At 41.9% G+C, this 16,401-nt stretch overlaps 2 protein-coding genes and 1 pseudogene across 2 annotated transcripts; all 3 read left to right on the top strand.

Annotated features, from left to right (window-relative positions):
- The first annotated feature begins 4 nt into the window (after positions 1-4).
- On the top strand, positions 5-899 carry LOC131331900 (uncharacterized). Its single transcript, XM_058365862.1, has 2 exons — positions 5-131; positions 376-899. The coding sequence occupies exons 1-2, from the start codon at positions 10-12 to the stop codon at positions 737-739; spliced, it is 486 nt and encodes a 161-aa protein (XP_058221845.1). The 5' UTR covers positions 5-9; the 3' UTR covers positions 740-899.
- A 2,023-nt stretch (positions 900-2,922) lies between these two features.
- Positions 2,923-4,479, top strand: LOC131331898 (flavonoid 3'-monooxygenase CYP75B137-like; annotated as a pseudogene).
- A 5,630-nt stretch (positions 4,480-10,109) lies between these two features.
- On the top strand, positions 10,110-13,226 carry LOC131331894 (flavonoid 3'-monooxygenase CYP75B137-like). The gene is made up of 3 exons (XM_058365848.1): positions 10,110-10,749; positions 11,527-11,938; positions 12,344-13,226. The coding sequence occupies exons 1-3, from the start codon at positions 10,217-10,219 to the stop codon at positions 12,962-12,964; spliced, it is 1,566 nt and encodes a 521-aa protein (XP_058221831.1). The 5' UTR covers positions 10,110-10,216; the 3' UTR covers positions 12,965-13,226.
- The last annotated feature ends 3,175 nt before the right edge of the window (positions 13,227-16,401 follow it).

Below are 16,401 nucleotides of genomic sequence, written 5' to 3'. Positions count from 1 at the left end.
TTATTATTAATGATGTACAATAGCTCAGGCTGTTATGGCTCAAATTTTGCTGCCAGAGTTTCTTTAGAACAAGAAGAAACCGTCTTTTGTGCTGGATGGGCCAGAAGTTCAAGTTTGATGCTGCCATCAAGGTATAGTCCCCAAAGTGTTTGGTTCTACTATAAAGAAGATATATCTAGTGATTTTGCCACTATATTATGGAAAATCTGGAAAGACAAGAACAAAAAGGGTTTTGATAACATTGATGCTGCGATTCATTACAGCTTCAAGGCCATTACTACCTACTCCCTTGAAATTGTTGAGGCGTTATAAAAGCATCCCTGACCAGTGATAGGAATCAACCTAGACTAATGCTTTGGGTTTGGCCTAATACAGGGGAAGTGAAGCTCAACACGGATGGGTGTTGTATGATTTCAATGGAAAAACCGGCTTCTGGGGACTGCACAGGTGCATGGATCCTGGATTACTATACGAAGTTATCAAGCGGATCCAGCAGAGTCAGAGCTATGGGCCATATACTATGGCCTCACTATCATTGTGGAAAAAGGTTCTATTCAACATGTCAAGATTGAGAGGCTCTGCTATTGCACACCATCATGCTGCCTTAATGGAGGACTCAAGGATGCTCATGACCCGAACTAGAGCCTCTCATGCTCGCATCTGCCAAAATGTCAATCGAAGTGTTGATAATCTTGCCAAGCTTGGATGCGAACATGACGAAAACTTGGGGTTGACATGACATTCCAGCTTTGATGATGCTGTTTATCCGCGAGGATTACCTGGGGGTTGGCTGCCTCTAGGGTTGATTAAGTTTTTATGTTGTTATTGGCTACTCTCGGACTCTGCCTTCCTGTAGTCCTTGTGACTCTTCAGTTATGTATTACTCACTTCTTTTGATATTTTTATGAATTTCCAAAATACAAAAAGAAGAAGAAGAAGAAGAAGAAGAAGAAATCTAGGGCCACCAAAGGCCATATCATTTTAACCCTGGGCTTATGGATGTCCAAAAGAATGTTCTTAGTTTGTGTATAAGATGGACGAAAATTAAAAGAAAAATAACCCTAAGCATATCGTGCCACCCTTTCGGACAAACTCAGGTTACACGCAAATACCAACGAACAATATATACCGAATACAGAACTTAGCATTTCTCTCTCTGATGACTTTTTTCCTCACTTAGGTTTTAAATGAAGGAAGCTATTTTGTGATCCAAATTTGACATCGATGCTTATCTCCATTGATTAATGACTGCAATTTTTTTTGTAAAAACTCCGTAAATTCATACTCCGTACAACAAGAATGACCGAAAACTAGTAAATTCATACAAGAAGTATAAATTCAATTTTTTTTTGAACAGAAATTTTTTATATTAATCTTTGAATAGGGATTTACAAAGATTAAAAGGACTATGAGCATGCCGAAACAAGAATAAATTCATGAAACAAGAATGAAGGAAAACTCAGTAAGTTATTTTTACTAGAATGAAGGGTATATTCTTTCTCGAAATATCATCCAAATCAAGTTCAGAGGGGAAGTTTATTCACAATTTAAAGTAACAAAACCCAATCAGTGTAGGAAATGATTTTCACACTCCCCTTTTTATAATCGACTCTCTTTTTTGTCTTTATCAACATGAATTTACAATGTTACCCTTGGATGTATGAAAAAGTATAATGAAAAAAGGGCAAGATAGTCTATTCAAATAGAAAAACACAAAAAAAAAAGTAGTGTGAATTATAAAAAAAGAGAGTGTGAAAACGTCTAATATTATAATAACTTTGTATCAAGTACAAAAAGAGTCTTGGATTCCTTCTTTCTTCTCACCCTTTTGAGTTTTGAAAAGAGCTCTTTAAATTGTCTCAATTAGTAGGGGGACTGGGGGAGCTCTATAATAAGCTGGAACCATTGCAGGGAAGAACATTTGCAATATGCAGTGATCGAAACTAATGTTTGTTCTGTTTCTTTGGTTATGAAATTTGGTTACGTATTTTTTTGGTGTAAGCTTTTTGTTTAACAACAAAATTTCGTTATCTTTGAAATTATTACAAAGACAATAGGAACAAGGAGACGGGACAAAGCCCAGTCCGAGAAACCCAACCCTTAATTGACAAGAAACCAACCAAAAACCCTCATTGGAACAAAACCCACACCTAAAGGGCTAAAGCCCAAAACACCTATTGAGACAAGCCCAACCAAAAGAAAAACCCTAATCCTAACCCAAAAGAGAAAACCTAACCCTGTTCACTACCGCTTCCGCCCCAAAAAGAGAACCGCCCTTTTTTGGTGTAGCTACCCATAGTTGCGTACCATGTAAAAGTGAAGTAACGGGTTAGTTACGTATTTTAGAATGCACGAGTTACCAATTTTGGGGCACAAGGTGAAAGCCATGCTCGACTTTGCTCAAGGGCTTACCAGAAAGAATAACTTCTAGTAATCAATTTTTTGCCTTTTGGCAAAAATTTAACTCATTGACCTCGTGAGTGGCAAAATTTAACCCATTGACCTCGTGAGTGGAGAGTTTATAAGGAGTGACAAATCACACTATCCTTGGTTGGTTTATTTAGATTTTTGATTGAAACAGTTAAGTAAATACTAAACAGTCTTTCTATTTTCAGTTCATTAGATTAACGATAAACATATTAAAAGATAAGGAAAACACATATTTTTTAAATCTTTTATACCCTCTAATACACACTCACCTACTATTGTCAGCCCATTAGACTAATTTTAGAAATTTTCAAATTTTGGTACTAATATTCTTGTCTGAAAATTTGGCTGTGTGTCCTTGTCAAATGACCTAATCGATGATGAAATCACAAAGCCATACAATAGCTACATTGCCACCACTTCCCGTTCGAGCTTCTTGTTGGAATTGAACTCCTTCTCGTTAACTAGTTGTTCCCTTTGATTTTTGTATTCACATTCAAAGATTAATAAAATCTTTTTTCGCCGATAAAAAAAACTAGCACCTTTCTTAGTTCCGACCATGCTTCGAAGACTAGTTACCTTCTTCTCCGATGCTCCCTCATGGTCGTGGCAACACATCGACAACGATGATCCCACACGCCTACTTTTCACTTCATGCCTCCTCGTCTCCGTCCTATCGTTGTTCACATGGATATTATCGCTCATAATCTCGAAAAACAAATACCCACCCCTACCACCAGGCCCGCGTGGCCTACCCCTTGTCGGAAACCTCCTCTCTCTTGAACCCGAGCTCCACGCCCACTTCGGCACCCTGTCTCGAACCTATGGTTCAATCTTCACCCTCCGGCTCGGCAAAAAGCTCACTCTTGTGGTCACCTCCCCGGCTATTGCGCGGGAGATTCTGAAAGACAACGATGTCGCCTTCGCCAATCGCGACGTCTCGGTTGCCGGGGCACTATCGTCGTACGGAGGTCGGGACATGGTTTGGAGGCCGCACGGCCCCGAGTGGCGGATGATGAGGATGGTGCTTGTGCGTGAAATGCTCAGCAACACCACGCTGGATGCTATGTATTCCCTCCGGCGTCAGGAGATCCGGAAGACAATCGGGTATCTGCATAGTCAAGTCGGAACTCCGGTGAACATAGGTGAGCATGGGACCATACATAAGCCAACGGGATCAAAATACTACTATTTTACATTGAAAAAAAAGAATTCGATATCAAGTACTCCTATCCCAAATTGCTGGACCCTTACGAAAAAACGTACAATTTTGAGATAAAAAAATAAAGTACATTTGCGCATCATTTTTTAAATTTCTTTATACCATATTAAAGAGCTCTTGAAGTACTTTAATTTGGTGTAAAGAAACTTGAAAAATGATACTTGAAAGTGCTTTATTTTTTGAACCGAAAAATTGGGTGACTTTTCAGAGGTTAGGAAGCAATTTGGGATGGAGGAAGTATGATCAGTTTTACTGAAACCAGTAGAATTCAAATTTACTAACTGGCATGTCCCAACTCCGAATCCCTTGTATGTTTAATTGCAAAATTCCTCTACAGAAAACCCGCTACTATTGAAAAGAACTTCATGGATTCTTCAATATATATAGGTGAGCTGATGTTTCAGACAGCGCTGAACGTTGTTACGAACATGTTGTGGGGCGGCGCCGCCACAGGCGGGGAGGAGGCTAGTGTGGCATCAGAGTTCCAGCCCGTGATTGTAGAGATGATCCATCTTTTGGGGAGCCGGAATATATCCGATTTGTACCCGGCTTTGGCCTGGCTTGACTTGCAAGGAATTGGGAAGAAGATGAAAGGGTGCGCAAAGCGATTGGATGTGATCTTTGACCAGATTATTAATCAACGGTTAAAAATGAACAAACAAAGTAGGACAAAAGGGATGGAGGAAAAGCCAAGGAGGACTTTTTGCAATTTTTGTTGCATCAAAAAGAAGAGGCCGGCGATCCCAAAATTCCTCTAACCATGATCCATGTCAAAGCCTTGTTGATGGTATGTTGCACTATTCGCACTTGACCATGCATTCTTTAACAAGAAGCATATATTGAAAGTTTAACAAATTTCACGGTCCGTCACTACTGAGGGCATTCCTCTCATATATGGGTGCCCCATTCTGTGCGAGCCCCTAAATTTAATTGTGACGCTCTGTCCCTGGGAATTTCAAGCAGTGGTCGACCGCCCTTAGGGCGGTTGGGACTGTACGGGGGCTATCAGGCCCGTCGACCACTAGCTATTTGGAATTTCCAAGGACGGGGCATCAAAATCTCCCTCACTTAGGAACACATGTTCTTGTGTGCGGTCAAGATTCTGTCCCACATTTTTTGTTGGTGCAGGCTCTGATACCATATATAACGACCAGCTCCTGCCTTGTATAATATTGTCCTCTGTAAACACCAAATCCCATCAGACTTCACAATTAAGCGTGTTCGCCTTGGAGAGATTCAGAAATAGGTGACCTTACTGGGAAGTCTGATGGGGTTTGGTGTTCAAAGCGGACAATATTATAAAGGCAAGAGCGGATAGTTACATATGATATCAGAGCTTGCACCAACCAGAAATGTGAGACAGAATCTCGACCCCACATGAGGACGTGTGTTCCTAAGTGGGAGAGATTGTGATGCCTGCCCCTGCGAATTCCAGGTAGTAGTCAACCGGCCTGAGGGTGGTTGAGACCCATGCGGGGGCTGTTTGGCTGGTGACCAGAGAGGTTAGCTTGGGGTGGTTCCACATCGCTTGGTAAAGTGTAAGTTGTGTGTTATAAATAATAGATCAACATCCTACCTTATACAAGACCTTTTAAAGCCGTGAGGGCACTAAAGCCAATTGGAACTTCACAGTTAAGCATGTTCGACTATGAGAAATCCAGAAGTCTGATGAGATTTGGTATTCAAAGCGGACAATATTGTTCAAGGCAGGAGCTGATAAGAGGTGCTTTGTGATAAATACGATTGATTCTCATTAATTAATTGGTGGAACACAGCCACACATATATAGGAAAAGAATACAACCAACTAGGAAACAATAACTATGGAAACAGAATAATAATCCTAGAATTATGGGAAGAGATTGCTCCTATAATTATTCTGACGGATCTCAATTGATTCGGTCCACTAATACTCCCCCTCAAGATGGAGCATGGAGGGATGTAATGCCTAGCTTGGATGTCAGGAGACGAAAGTGGTCAACACCCAAAGCTTTGGTAAAAACATCTGCTAGTTGGTTCGCTGAGGCAATGTGATGGAGCTGAAGCAGGCCTTGTTGTACTCGTTCACGGACAAGGTGGCAGTCGATCTCAATGTGCTTGGAGCGCTCATGGAAAACTGGGTTTTGGGCAATGTGTAAGGCTGCCTGGTTGTCACAATATAGCTTGATTGGCGATGAAAGAGGGACTGCTAAATCACAAAGTAAAGTTTTGAGCCATAGTAATTCGCAAGTGGTGGAAGCCATGGCCCGATATTCAGCTTCGGCGGAAGAGCGGGAGACAACACTTTGCTTTTTTGTGCGCCAGGAGACGGGGCTACCTCCAAGGGTGATGAAATAACCCGTAGTGGAGCGCCGAGTCATAGGACAACTGGCCCAATCCGAGTCAGTGTAGCCAGTGAGTTGGAGGTCCGAACGGGTAGGAAATAGTAAGCCATGAGAGACGGAGCCCTTGAGGTAGCGAAGAATACGAGTAGCAGCTTCCAAATGCGGGACCCGAGGGACATGCATGAATTGACTGAGGAGATTAACAGCGAAAGTGATATCTGGGCGAGAGATGGTGAGATATATCAGTCGTCCAATAAGCCTGCGATAAGAACTCGGATCAGAAATTGGTTCACCACTATCAGCCGTGAGTTTAAGATGTTGCTCCATCGGGGAAGAGGCTGGACGACATCCTGTTTGGCCAGCATCAGCGAGAATGTCAAGAATATATTTGCGCTGATTAATGAAAATACCCGCAGTGGAGCGAGCCACTTCAATGCCCAAAAAATACTTGAGCTTGCCAAGATCCTTTAACTGAAATTTACTCGACAAGAATCCCTGTAAGCGGCGAATAGATGCTAAATCGTTGCCTGTAACAAGTAAATCATCAACATAAACGAGAACAATAAGAATTGTAGAACCAGTTTGCCGAGTAAAAAGGGAGTGGTCAGCTTGGGATTGTCGAAATCCGTCAGAGAGAAGAACAGCAGACAGCTTAGAGTACCAATTGCGAGAGGCCTGTTTGAGGCCATATAGGGATTTCTGTAAGTGACAAACACGCGTCTCCCCCTTTCGGCCATATCCCGGAGGAAGAGACATGTAAACTTCTTCATCGAGGTCACCATGTAAAAAAGCATTGTTAACATCTAATTGGTGCAAGTGCCAGTTGCGAGTAGCTGCAACAGCGAGTACACAACGAACAGTGACCAACTTTGCAAAGGGAGCAAAAGTGTCATGGTAATCCAACCCCTCAACTTGAGTATAGCCTTTGGCGACCAAACGTGCTTTGTATCGTTCTACGGATCCATCTGCTTTTAGTTTAGTTTTAAAAACCCATTTACAACCGATTGGTTTTTTGCCAGGAGGAAGAGAACGAAGGACCCATGTTTTGTTGTTTTCTAATGCCTTCAGTTCGTGAGAAATAGCATCACGCCATTGGGTGTGGTGGATGGCTTGACTATAGGAAGTAGGATCATGCGAATGAGATAAGGCCGAAAGAAAAGCAAAGTGGGAGGGGGAAAGATTGGAATAGGAAATGAACTGAGTGAGCGGATAGACCGTACCTGAAGACTGGAGCAGAGCATCAGGGGAGGCAACAGTGGCAGATGGAAGGGTAGGGCAAATGTAGTCCCGGAGGTAGCCTGGAGGCCGATGGGCTCGTGAAGGCCGAGAGGGGGCGGCTGGGGGTGTCGGTTCCAGATTGGGAGATGGCTCGGGTGGTGGGGTAGGAGGAGGTGGAGCTGGCGGTTGGGTGGGTGGGGGAGGGGGATCGGGGTTTGATGTAGGAGAGGGGTTGTCAGTTGGATTGAGATGGGGTGGGTCAAGATAGTGAAGGGGTTCGGTCGGGTATAAGTCAGTGTGACTGGGGGATGGGTTAGCAGGGGGTGGAATATAATGAGGGCTTTGGGTATGAAAGGGAAAAATATTCTCAAAAAAAGTGACGTCCTGAGAGATAAAAAAAGTGTTTGTGTCGAGGTTAAAAAGGCGGTATCCACTGTGGCGGGGAGGATATCCCAAAAACACACAAGGGACGCCGCGGGGTTGAAATTTGTCGCGGTCGACACGGGATGTCTGGGCATAGCAAAGACATCCAAAAACACGCAAGAATTTATAATTGGGGGTGCGACGAAAAAGACATTCATACGGGGAGGCATTTTTCAATGTTTGTGAGGGAGTGCGATTAATGAGATAAACTGCTGTTAAAATGCACTCACCCCAAAATTTGATGGGAAGGTGGGCTTGGAAGCGTAAGCAACGGGCCACATTTAAGATGTGACGATGTTTACGTTCAGCAACCCCATTTTGTTGAGGGGTATCAACACATGTTAACTCTTGTAAAATGCCATGGTCATGAAATAATTTTTGAACAGGACGGGATAAAAATTCAGAACCATTATCTGAACGAAAAAATTTAACTTTTGTGTTGAATTGTGTTTGGACCATGTTGATAAAAAATTGAATCTTGGAAAGGGCATCCGATTTGTAACGCAATAAATACACCCAAGTAGTACTCGTGCAATCATCAACTATAGTTAGAAAATAACGAGCCCCACAAGTAGAAGGAGTATGATAGCCACCCCAAATGTCAACAAAAATACGAGAAAAAGGGACGACACTTTTATTGAAATTTAATTGAAAAGGTAGTCTAGTATGTTTGCCACGCAAACAAGCATCACAAGGGGAATTTTTATTAGGGGAACGACAATGTAAAAAGGAAGGTAAGCTAGCAGAGGCTGGATGGCCTAATCTTTGGTGCCATAGGGTAGGGTCATCGGTTGGGGATGTGAGGGCAGCAGAGGAAGAAGTGCGGAGGTAGTATAAGCCATTGCGTGCCTCACCCGCTCCAATCACAGTCTTCGATTTGAGGTCCTGAAAGAGACAGAATTTAGGAAAGAAAAAAACAACACACTTAAGATCATGGCATAACTTTTGTACAGATAACAAATTAAAACGAAAACTAGGAACATGCGAGACATCAAAGAGGGTGATAGACGGGGTGACCGGGTGGGTACGGTTGATGAGGTGCTGCTCGGTGCATCCGAGAGATTGTTCTTAAGTTGAATCGTCCAAAACACTTTTGAACGGTCCGGATGCGCCGAGCGGGCACCACGTTAGCCGTACCCACCCGGCACTGAAAAATTGCTCTAATCACACACTTGTCTCTACACAATGCTTGATAATTTTTTCCACTTTCATTGCTACACGATGACACTAAACTTGTCTGTAGATAAAATATTTGACACTTCCACCATTTTTTATTTTCAACTGAGTGCGTACTTTCTAGTTTGACAACAATGAGAGAAATAAGTCCAAACATGATAATCTCTTGTGCTAGCTTAACACATCCCACTAACTATATTGTGTGGGGAAAAAAATTGCTGAAAGGCCCCTTGTGTTATTTCTTGAGCTTCAAATTAAAAGTAGCTTTGGATTATAAACAGAGATTTAATGCGTTATCAAACCATAAATCTCGAAAGACATCAACAAATAGTACTTGATCTAACTACGCCAGCATCCGTTAACCAGCTCCTATGGCCAGGCCATAGTAATTAAAGATGCTAAAAAACTATACAAAGTAACAAAACCATCACATCTCAGGACTTCGGGTTGGTGTCGTGCACTACGCTGTGCACCTCCGAGCCGTCGAATCGTACATCCGACGGCTCGGATCTCATTTCGGCAATTAACGATCGAGAGCCGTTCATTGCCGAGATGAGATCCGAACCGTCGGATGCACAATCCAACGGCTCGGAAGTGCACAGCACGGTACTGCACACACCACTGTACAACATCATCCCCAATTGCACATCTCCATGCCATTTTGATTTTAGATATTGGAGTTGCAAAATTCTAAATTCATAGTATTACCAGCATTAACTTCTACCTGTAATGCCCCTTGTTTTATTTACCATAATAACAAATGCTGGCTTTCACCGAGAAAAAAACAAAGAGCGTTACTCCATTAAACCATAAGAGAATAAATTTTTTTCACCGGCAGTGGAAAAGTGGGGTTTTCCACCGCCGCCTTTTTCGATCCTATCATGTGTTAATTGTTAATATGAACTGTTAATCTTATAGACCCCACATAGTAATGTATCATCGTAAAAAAATGAACTTCATCAGACATCGATAAGAGTATAAAAAATTGAATTTTACTTTGCAAAATAGACAGTTTATCTCTATTATTATTGATAGAATCAAATCGTCCCATTTTATAAACCAAAATTCAAATTTTGATATATCTATCGACTTTCAATCAAGCTGATTTTTTTGCATGGTAATACTAGACTACGGGTCTCCAAATATGAACGGTTTAGATTACAACAATAGATGCTCGGTGGGGTCCAGAATAGACGGTGGTGGAAAAGTGAGGTTTTACAATTTATTCTCAAACCATAAATATCAAGAGATTTCAATAAATTGCGCTTTACACATAACTCACACCATTAATTATCTAGAGATCAGTTAACCATCTTCCCTGCCCAAAACAAAGATGTTACAAAAGAATTCATGACTGTTTTCAACAGAAAACCCATCACATAATCCCATCTCAATTCTAGTACTGCCACCAAGAATGCTCAAATACCATGATACTCTCCTCGTATTTCTTCCACAGCATTTCCTCATTATGGCTCCAACTCAACAACGTCGATTACGAAATCACCGTCGTACTTTTCACAGTTTCCCTCCTGCTCCTCGCCGGAGCCTGGACCGCATGGATTTCCAAGAACACCCCGCCTCTGCCGCCGGGCCCACGCGGCCTCCCACTGGTCGGAAACCTCCCCTTCCTCGACCCTGAGCTCCACACGTGCTTCCAAACGCTGGCCCAGGCCTACGGGCCGATCGTGAGGCTCCAGCTCGGCACCAAGGTCGGGGTCGTGATCAGCTCTCCTGCAGCGGCGCGTGAGGTGCTACGAGACAACGACGCCACGTTCGCCAACCGCGACGTGCCGGAGCTGGCGATCGACGCCGTGGCGAAAGGGCATTCCGATATAGTGTTCAGCCCGCATGGGCCGGGGTGGCAGATGCTGAGGAAGGTGTGTGTGAGGGAGGTGCTCGGAAGCGCCACACTCGAGTCCGTATACGGCCTACGCCGCCGAGAGATTCGGAATACTGTCAGGTACGTGGGCCACCACATGACGGCTCATGTCTCTTTTCTGCTATACATTGGACTCGGACCTATATACTTTGTCATGAGCCCCATACCACGCTGGGAAAGAGCCGGTGCCCAATAATTTTTCTTTTTTCAATAACCAATTGGTACCTATAGTTACAGAAATTCATTTCAATCGCCCTAATCACATACTAGCAGGATTGACCTAAGAGCTATTTTGTTCATCCTCAGCTAGGGTGTACTTTTTTTTTTTTGGCAAATGGCTAGGGTGTCGAGTGTCCTAGATCTCACTTTGATAATCAGAATTTTTCAATTTTTTTTCCCGCATAATCAAGCGAAAATTCGGCGCTGGTATCAGTAACTCCTTGATCTAAAATTTAGTAATTTTTAGCTTCAAAATTCTTTGACTCAAGATTTCGATTTTTAGATCAAGCTAGCACTGATATTTGATTGAGCTGAATTTCGCATTGTCTTTTAACAAATGAATCTGTACAAAATGAATCTGAACACAATTGCTCTCGGATTGACCCATTCAAATTTCAAAACATATTCCCCTCTTCCACATTTTTTGCGGCTCTTTCAATTTGCAAATGTCACAAATTGTTAACGATGAAATTTTAAGTAAAACCTCTATTAACTGCAACACTGCCCTTGCATCTCCCAATCTCCATTTCTTCGTTTTAGTAAAATTTTGATACACTACCTAGAGAGAAAGTTATGGACATTTTTTTCTTGAAGTTTGATAATATGTTATCACCCAATTTCTCCCTCTCCCTTGGTTAGGTATCTTCACAGTCAGGTCGGATCACCGGTGAATGTGGGGGAGCACATGTTTTTGACGGCTCTGAATGCGATAACGAGCATGTTGTGGGGGGTAACAATGAAGGAAGAAGAGAGGACTAGGATCGGGGTGGATTTCCGGGTGGCGGTGGCAGAGGCGATGGAGCTTTTGGGGAAGCCAAATTTGTCCGACTTTTTCCCCGGTTTGGCCTGGTTTGATTTGCAAGGGCTGAAGAAGCAAATGATGGGACTAGTCGGGAGGTTTAATAAGATATTTGATGCGATTACGGATAGAGGACTGGGACTTGATGGTGGCAAAGAGAGCAGGGATTTTTTGCAGGTTTTGTTGCAGCTGAAGAATGAAGGAGATGCCAAAACTCCTTTGACCATGACCCAACTAAAGGTCTTGTTCATGGTATGACTTAACTAAAAAGTTCATAGTTTTCAAATCTGACATTGTAAACAGCATATCATTGGTTTTTTCTGTCACCAATTTGCATTACCGCTTCGTGCTTCGTTAGCTCATGATTTGTTCTCAAGTTGGAATAATTTGTTCAAGAAACAAAATAGATCTAATTTTATTGAGTCTGTATCATAGTGGAACATGGATCAAGAGCATGACTACAACCTGGAGCAATTTACGTATGATACAATGGTTGACATCCTACGTCGTTAAGAATATGAAAGAAGACAACAACAGTTCACTATTTATCCTAGTGATGTAAAAGCTGAAAAACCTGGTGATATATAGGATTTGCTCTATTGGTATAAAAACGTTGGATGGTATTCATTTGCGTTATGGAAAGTCATCTGTTGGCAGGATATGGTACTTGGAGGAACTGAAACAACTTCCAATGCAATAGAGTTTGCCATGGCGGAAATGATGAACAAACCAGAAATCCTAAAGAAAGCACAGCAAGAACTAGACATGGTCGTAGGCAAAGACAGCATAGTGGAAGAGTCTCACATAAACAAACTCCCCTATTTAAATGCCATACTAAAAGAGGTTCTGCGCTTGCACCCTGTCCTCCCTCTCATGGTTCCTCACTGCCCCAGCCAGACTTGCATCATCGGAGGTTACACAATTCCCAAAGGCACTCGCGTTTTCATCAATATTTGGGCAATACATAGGGACCCTTTGATTTGGGAAAATCCGGCAGAGTTTCACCCAGAGAGGTTTTTGGATGGGAAATTGGGCTTCAGAGGTGGTGACTTTAGCTATTTCCCATTTGGTTCTGGGAGAAGAATGTGTGCAGGTATAGCCATGGCTGAGAGGATGTTCTTGTTTTCACTTGCCTCGATTCTGCACTCCTTCGAATGGAAGTTGCCTGAAGGCGAAGAGTTGGACCTTTCGGAGAAGTTTGGGATTGTGTTAAAGAAAAGGGTACCTCTCGTGGCTATCCCAACAGCAAGGCTATCTAATCCTGCTCTCTATGACTAGATAGAAATTGCCTCTTTAAGAAAAAACTCTTTGCTAGGTGCTGATTCTATGTTATAAGTGGCCATTGGAGAAGGTGATATTGTATTATCTGTTACAGTATCTTATGAGATGCGGGTCCAAATATAAACTAATTCACTGAAAAATACTTGCTGTATCTTTACTGCATTGCAGATTGTTAGATGGATATGCGGCCTAGGACCCATTTTGTAAAAGCTTTAATTTTTGGGATACTCGATTATAGTATATCGGAACTTTGATTTCAGGATCTGTATGTTCCCTCGATAAGCTTATTGGCGTGCACCTAGTTTGGTTGCCTCTGTGTTTGACCCGGGTCAGATATGGACGAGATCTTTATATAAATTGGTATACATTGTTGGTTCCATTTAAAGTTAACTTACGAGATAATCTATCATCTAAAAGGTTGCTAGCGAAGGCAAGAGTAGATAATTGTGTACATGCAATAACTTTTCTGCAGAGTAATGAGTGTGGAGAAGATTGAATAAAGAGTAAAGTTTTTCATGGAGCAATCAGTTACTGCTATGTTTCCCCTGTTCAAATTTTCTATTCTGCAATTTCTATTGTATTACAGGTGTTACCAGCTGTTTATTTCGCCGGTATTGAATAGAAGCCATGAATGTGCTCCCATTTTTACATGCCTGTTAACTCTTTACTAGATTTTCGGTTGTTTTTCGGTGCCAATACTAAAAGCTACCGGACTTGATTTCTGAATACTACCGTTATGATCACTAAATCTTTGTTAACTGAACACTAGGTATTGTTCTCCATTACAACTACTTTGTTTGGACTTCTTAGTGTCAACTGAATGCAGGAAAAGGAAATGGAAACTTACTCATTTGGGAAATCTTTTTTCCGTGAGTTACATTTTCGCAAGCCTGGATAAATGAGGAGGGTTGTGCTTTAGCTAACAGTCAACATGTAAGAGGCCCATTAGATCCTTATGTCATAGTAACGATGATCATTATGAATCTGCCCTTGACAGAGTTCAAAGGAGAAAATGGATTCTTCTAGCCGACCTCAATAGAGTTCAATGGTGAAAATTGATTCATGTAGCCGACCCACATTGATTGAGACTTAAGGGTCGGTTTGATTCTGTCTATGAAAGTACGTTTCCTATGGCAGTGAAACAAACGAAACCGTGCCAGGATTTTTTCATTTTGAGCTGCACTGTTATTCTCCCTCACCTTATCAGTTTCCATTTTATGAGAACGGTTTCCCTAAATGGTGCTCTCCACGTTCAGTTGTCACCATCTGATCACTTGGAGTGCAATGACTTCAAGTCCGTGCGATTTACCACACCAGCTATATCGGTTGATATGTGACGAATAATTTGTTAGTTCCCTACACTGTTCTGCATTATCAGTAACTACTTTGTCTTGCTTCTGGTGTTTTATGGCAATCCCATTTTGAACCACAACCAATGAGTGGATAACCGAGCTCCGCGTCAACCCCTCACAAGTACCACTCATCCTTCCTTTTTTTCTCAAGTTCAAATAGTATCAACAGCAAAAAGTAAGTAACAGTTTATTTGCTTGTTCTTTTTCCTGATAAAACATATAGTAGTTTGTTAGGTTTCTCACAATGCTTTCGTATCTTCTACACGAGCTTTTGTTAACAAATCTGCAACCAATGGACATGGTGGAGGGAAGCTAACAAACTGTAACTCAAATTTCAGATTTAAGTTGCAGTTAACAAATCTTTAAACGGGTCAGTATCAGAACTGGATTTGGAAGTTCTGTCTGTTCCGCGACTATGCATATCAATGTGCACCCACATTGGTTGCCTCTATATGTGCAATGCGCAGTTGCAAGTAAATGAGATACCTAAATGTATCGATATACGTTGTTGATTCCATATCGTAAGAGCTTAAATTTCCGAGATAATCAGTGATGCAAAACAGACTTGTGCTCCAATACACAAGTGAGAAAACTTCCAACAACTTTTTCTGCATATTAGTACGTAATGAGTTTGGAGAAAATTGGACAGAAGCGTCTAGTTCTTCTTGGAGGAATTAGTTTCTGCTATGCCCTGTTCAATTTTTTCCTGCTATTTCATTCTCTCTATTGTTCCAAGTCTTACAGCCGTTTGGGTCCCACTGTGGCACCATTTTATCTAGCAAAAGACGTATATGTACTCCAACTTTTATTTGCCTGTTACCTGTTTGGTAGAATGTGTCAATTAGGGTAACTATATTCGGTTCGACCAGAAAAAATAATAATGTGTCAATTAGGGACACCTTTCTCTGTTGTTTTTTCACAGCCAACGCTTATCTTTCTTGAAAAATCGGTCAATCCATAACACACACAATAGCTGAAGAACAATCAAGCAAGAAAGAAGGAACACAAGGTGTATCAAGAAAAAAAAAAAAAAGGAACGCTAGGCATAGACATTTTACATGGTCCCCCAAACATGTAATTGGGAATCTGGGACATCCATTGTTTTTACCATTTTCCTCTGTAATTCGAAGGAGAGAGCACTAGAGTTACATCGGCTGTTTCGCATAGTCGAACCCTAAATAGTTAGCGAAACACAGCCAAACCGAATTAGACTTTCCAAACCCAACTATATCCCTGTAGGTTTTTTTATTTTTATTTTTTTACTCTCTGACATTGGATTGTCCTTCACTAGAAGCTACTACTGTTGTTTGGACTTGCGATCATAGTTATTAGTCCCGTTCCGTACCGGCCGGTACGTACCGGTTTTGAAGAAAACCGGTACCCTAACACCCCAATACCGTTCCGGACCAAATACCAGTCGTTACCGGCCGTTTCGGGAAATACCGGCCGGAAAACGGTTACCGGCAATGGAAAGTGTACATTTTCCATGTGATCGAAACAACCGAAAGTGTACCCACATCCTTGAGGTGCACTATTTTCCTCCATTCAGTGGCAGAGCCAGAATCTCTGCCCAAAAATGTACTCCCTATATCGTATAACTTTTGTAGTACAATAAAATTTTGGTTTTTGTCCCGTTACGATGGTTTCCATCAAAAGTCGTCTCCACTTTCAGTTGCCCCCCTCTTTTCCTTTGTCCACTATATCAGTCACTATCAGCACATTAATTCGTTATTTCTAATCTATTCTTTTTTATAACTGGCCACCTAACGCACACTTCTATTAATCTTGTGGACCAATTCCACTGTCCAAGAGAGATGATTCTTACAGAAAACTAGTGCCTTCATTTATAGGCACAATTCAGTGCATTGTTCACAAGCATGGGAGAATCAGTTGCAGTTAATGCAAACCCACGCCTGAGATTTTCCATGCCAGACAAAGCCATTACTCCATGGCTACAGAAGGACTAAATGACCACTTGTAGGCCACTTGCCTTCAATCATCAACGGAGATGTGCTGGTAAACAGGGAAGTGCAGGCTTTGCACACAAAGTCTCTTCTAGTGTGCTAGCAACAGAAGGGTGGA

The sequence above is a fragment of the Rhododendron vialii genome, chromosome 7a, assembly GCF_030253575.1.
Source record: "Rhododendron vialii isolate Sample 1 chromosome 7a, ASM3025357v1".
Classification (NCBI taxonomy): Eukaryota; Viridiplantae; Streptophyta; class Magnoliopsida; order Ericales; family Ericaceae; genus Rhododendron; species Rhododendron vialii.
This window is presented reverse-complemented; position numbering and strand designations above follow the sequence as displayed.

Excerpts from the sequence above, each read along its gene's own strand:
- LOC131331900 (XM_058365862.1), top strand. The coding sequence starts at position 10 with ATGATGTACAATAGCTCAGGCTGTTATGGCTCAAATTTTGCTGCCAGA. Across the intron at positions 132-375 it reads AGTTTGATGCTGCCATCAAG|GGGAAGTGAAGCTCAACACG; the intron begins GTATAGTCCCCA and ends GGCCTAATACAG.
- LOC131331894 (XM_058365848.1), top strand. The coding sequence starts at position 10,217 with ATGATACTCTCCTCGTATTTCTTCCACAGCATTTCCTCATTATGGCTC. Across the intron at positions 10,750-11,526 it reads GAGATTCGGAATACTGTCAG|GTATCTTCACAGTCAGGTCG; the intron begins GTACGTGGGCCA and ends TCCCTTGGTTAG. Across the intron at positions 11,939-12,343 it reads AACTAAAGGTCTTGTTCATG|GATATGGTACTTGGAGGAAC; the intron begins GTATGACTTAAC and ends ATCTGTTGGCAG.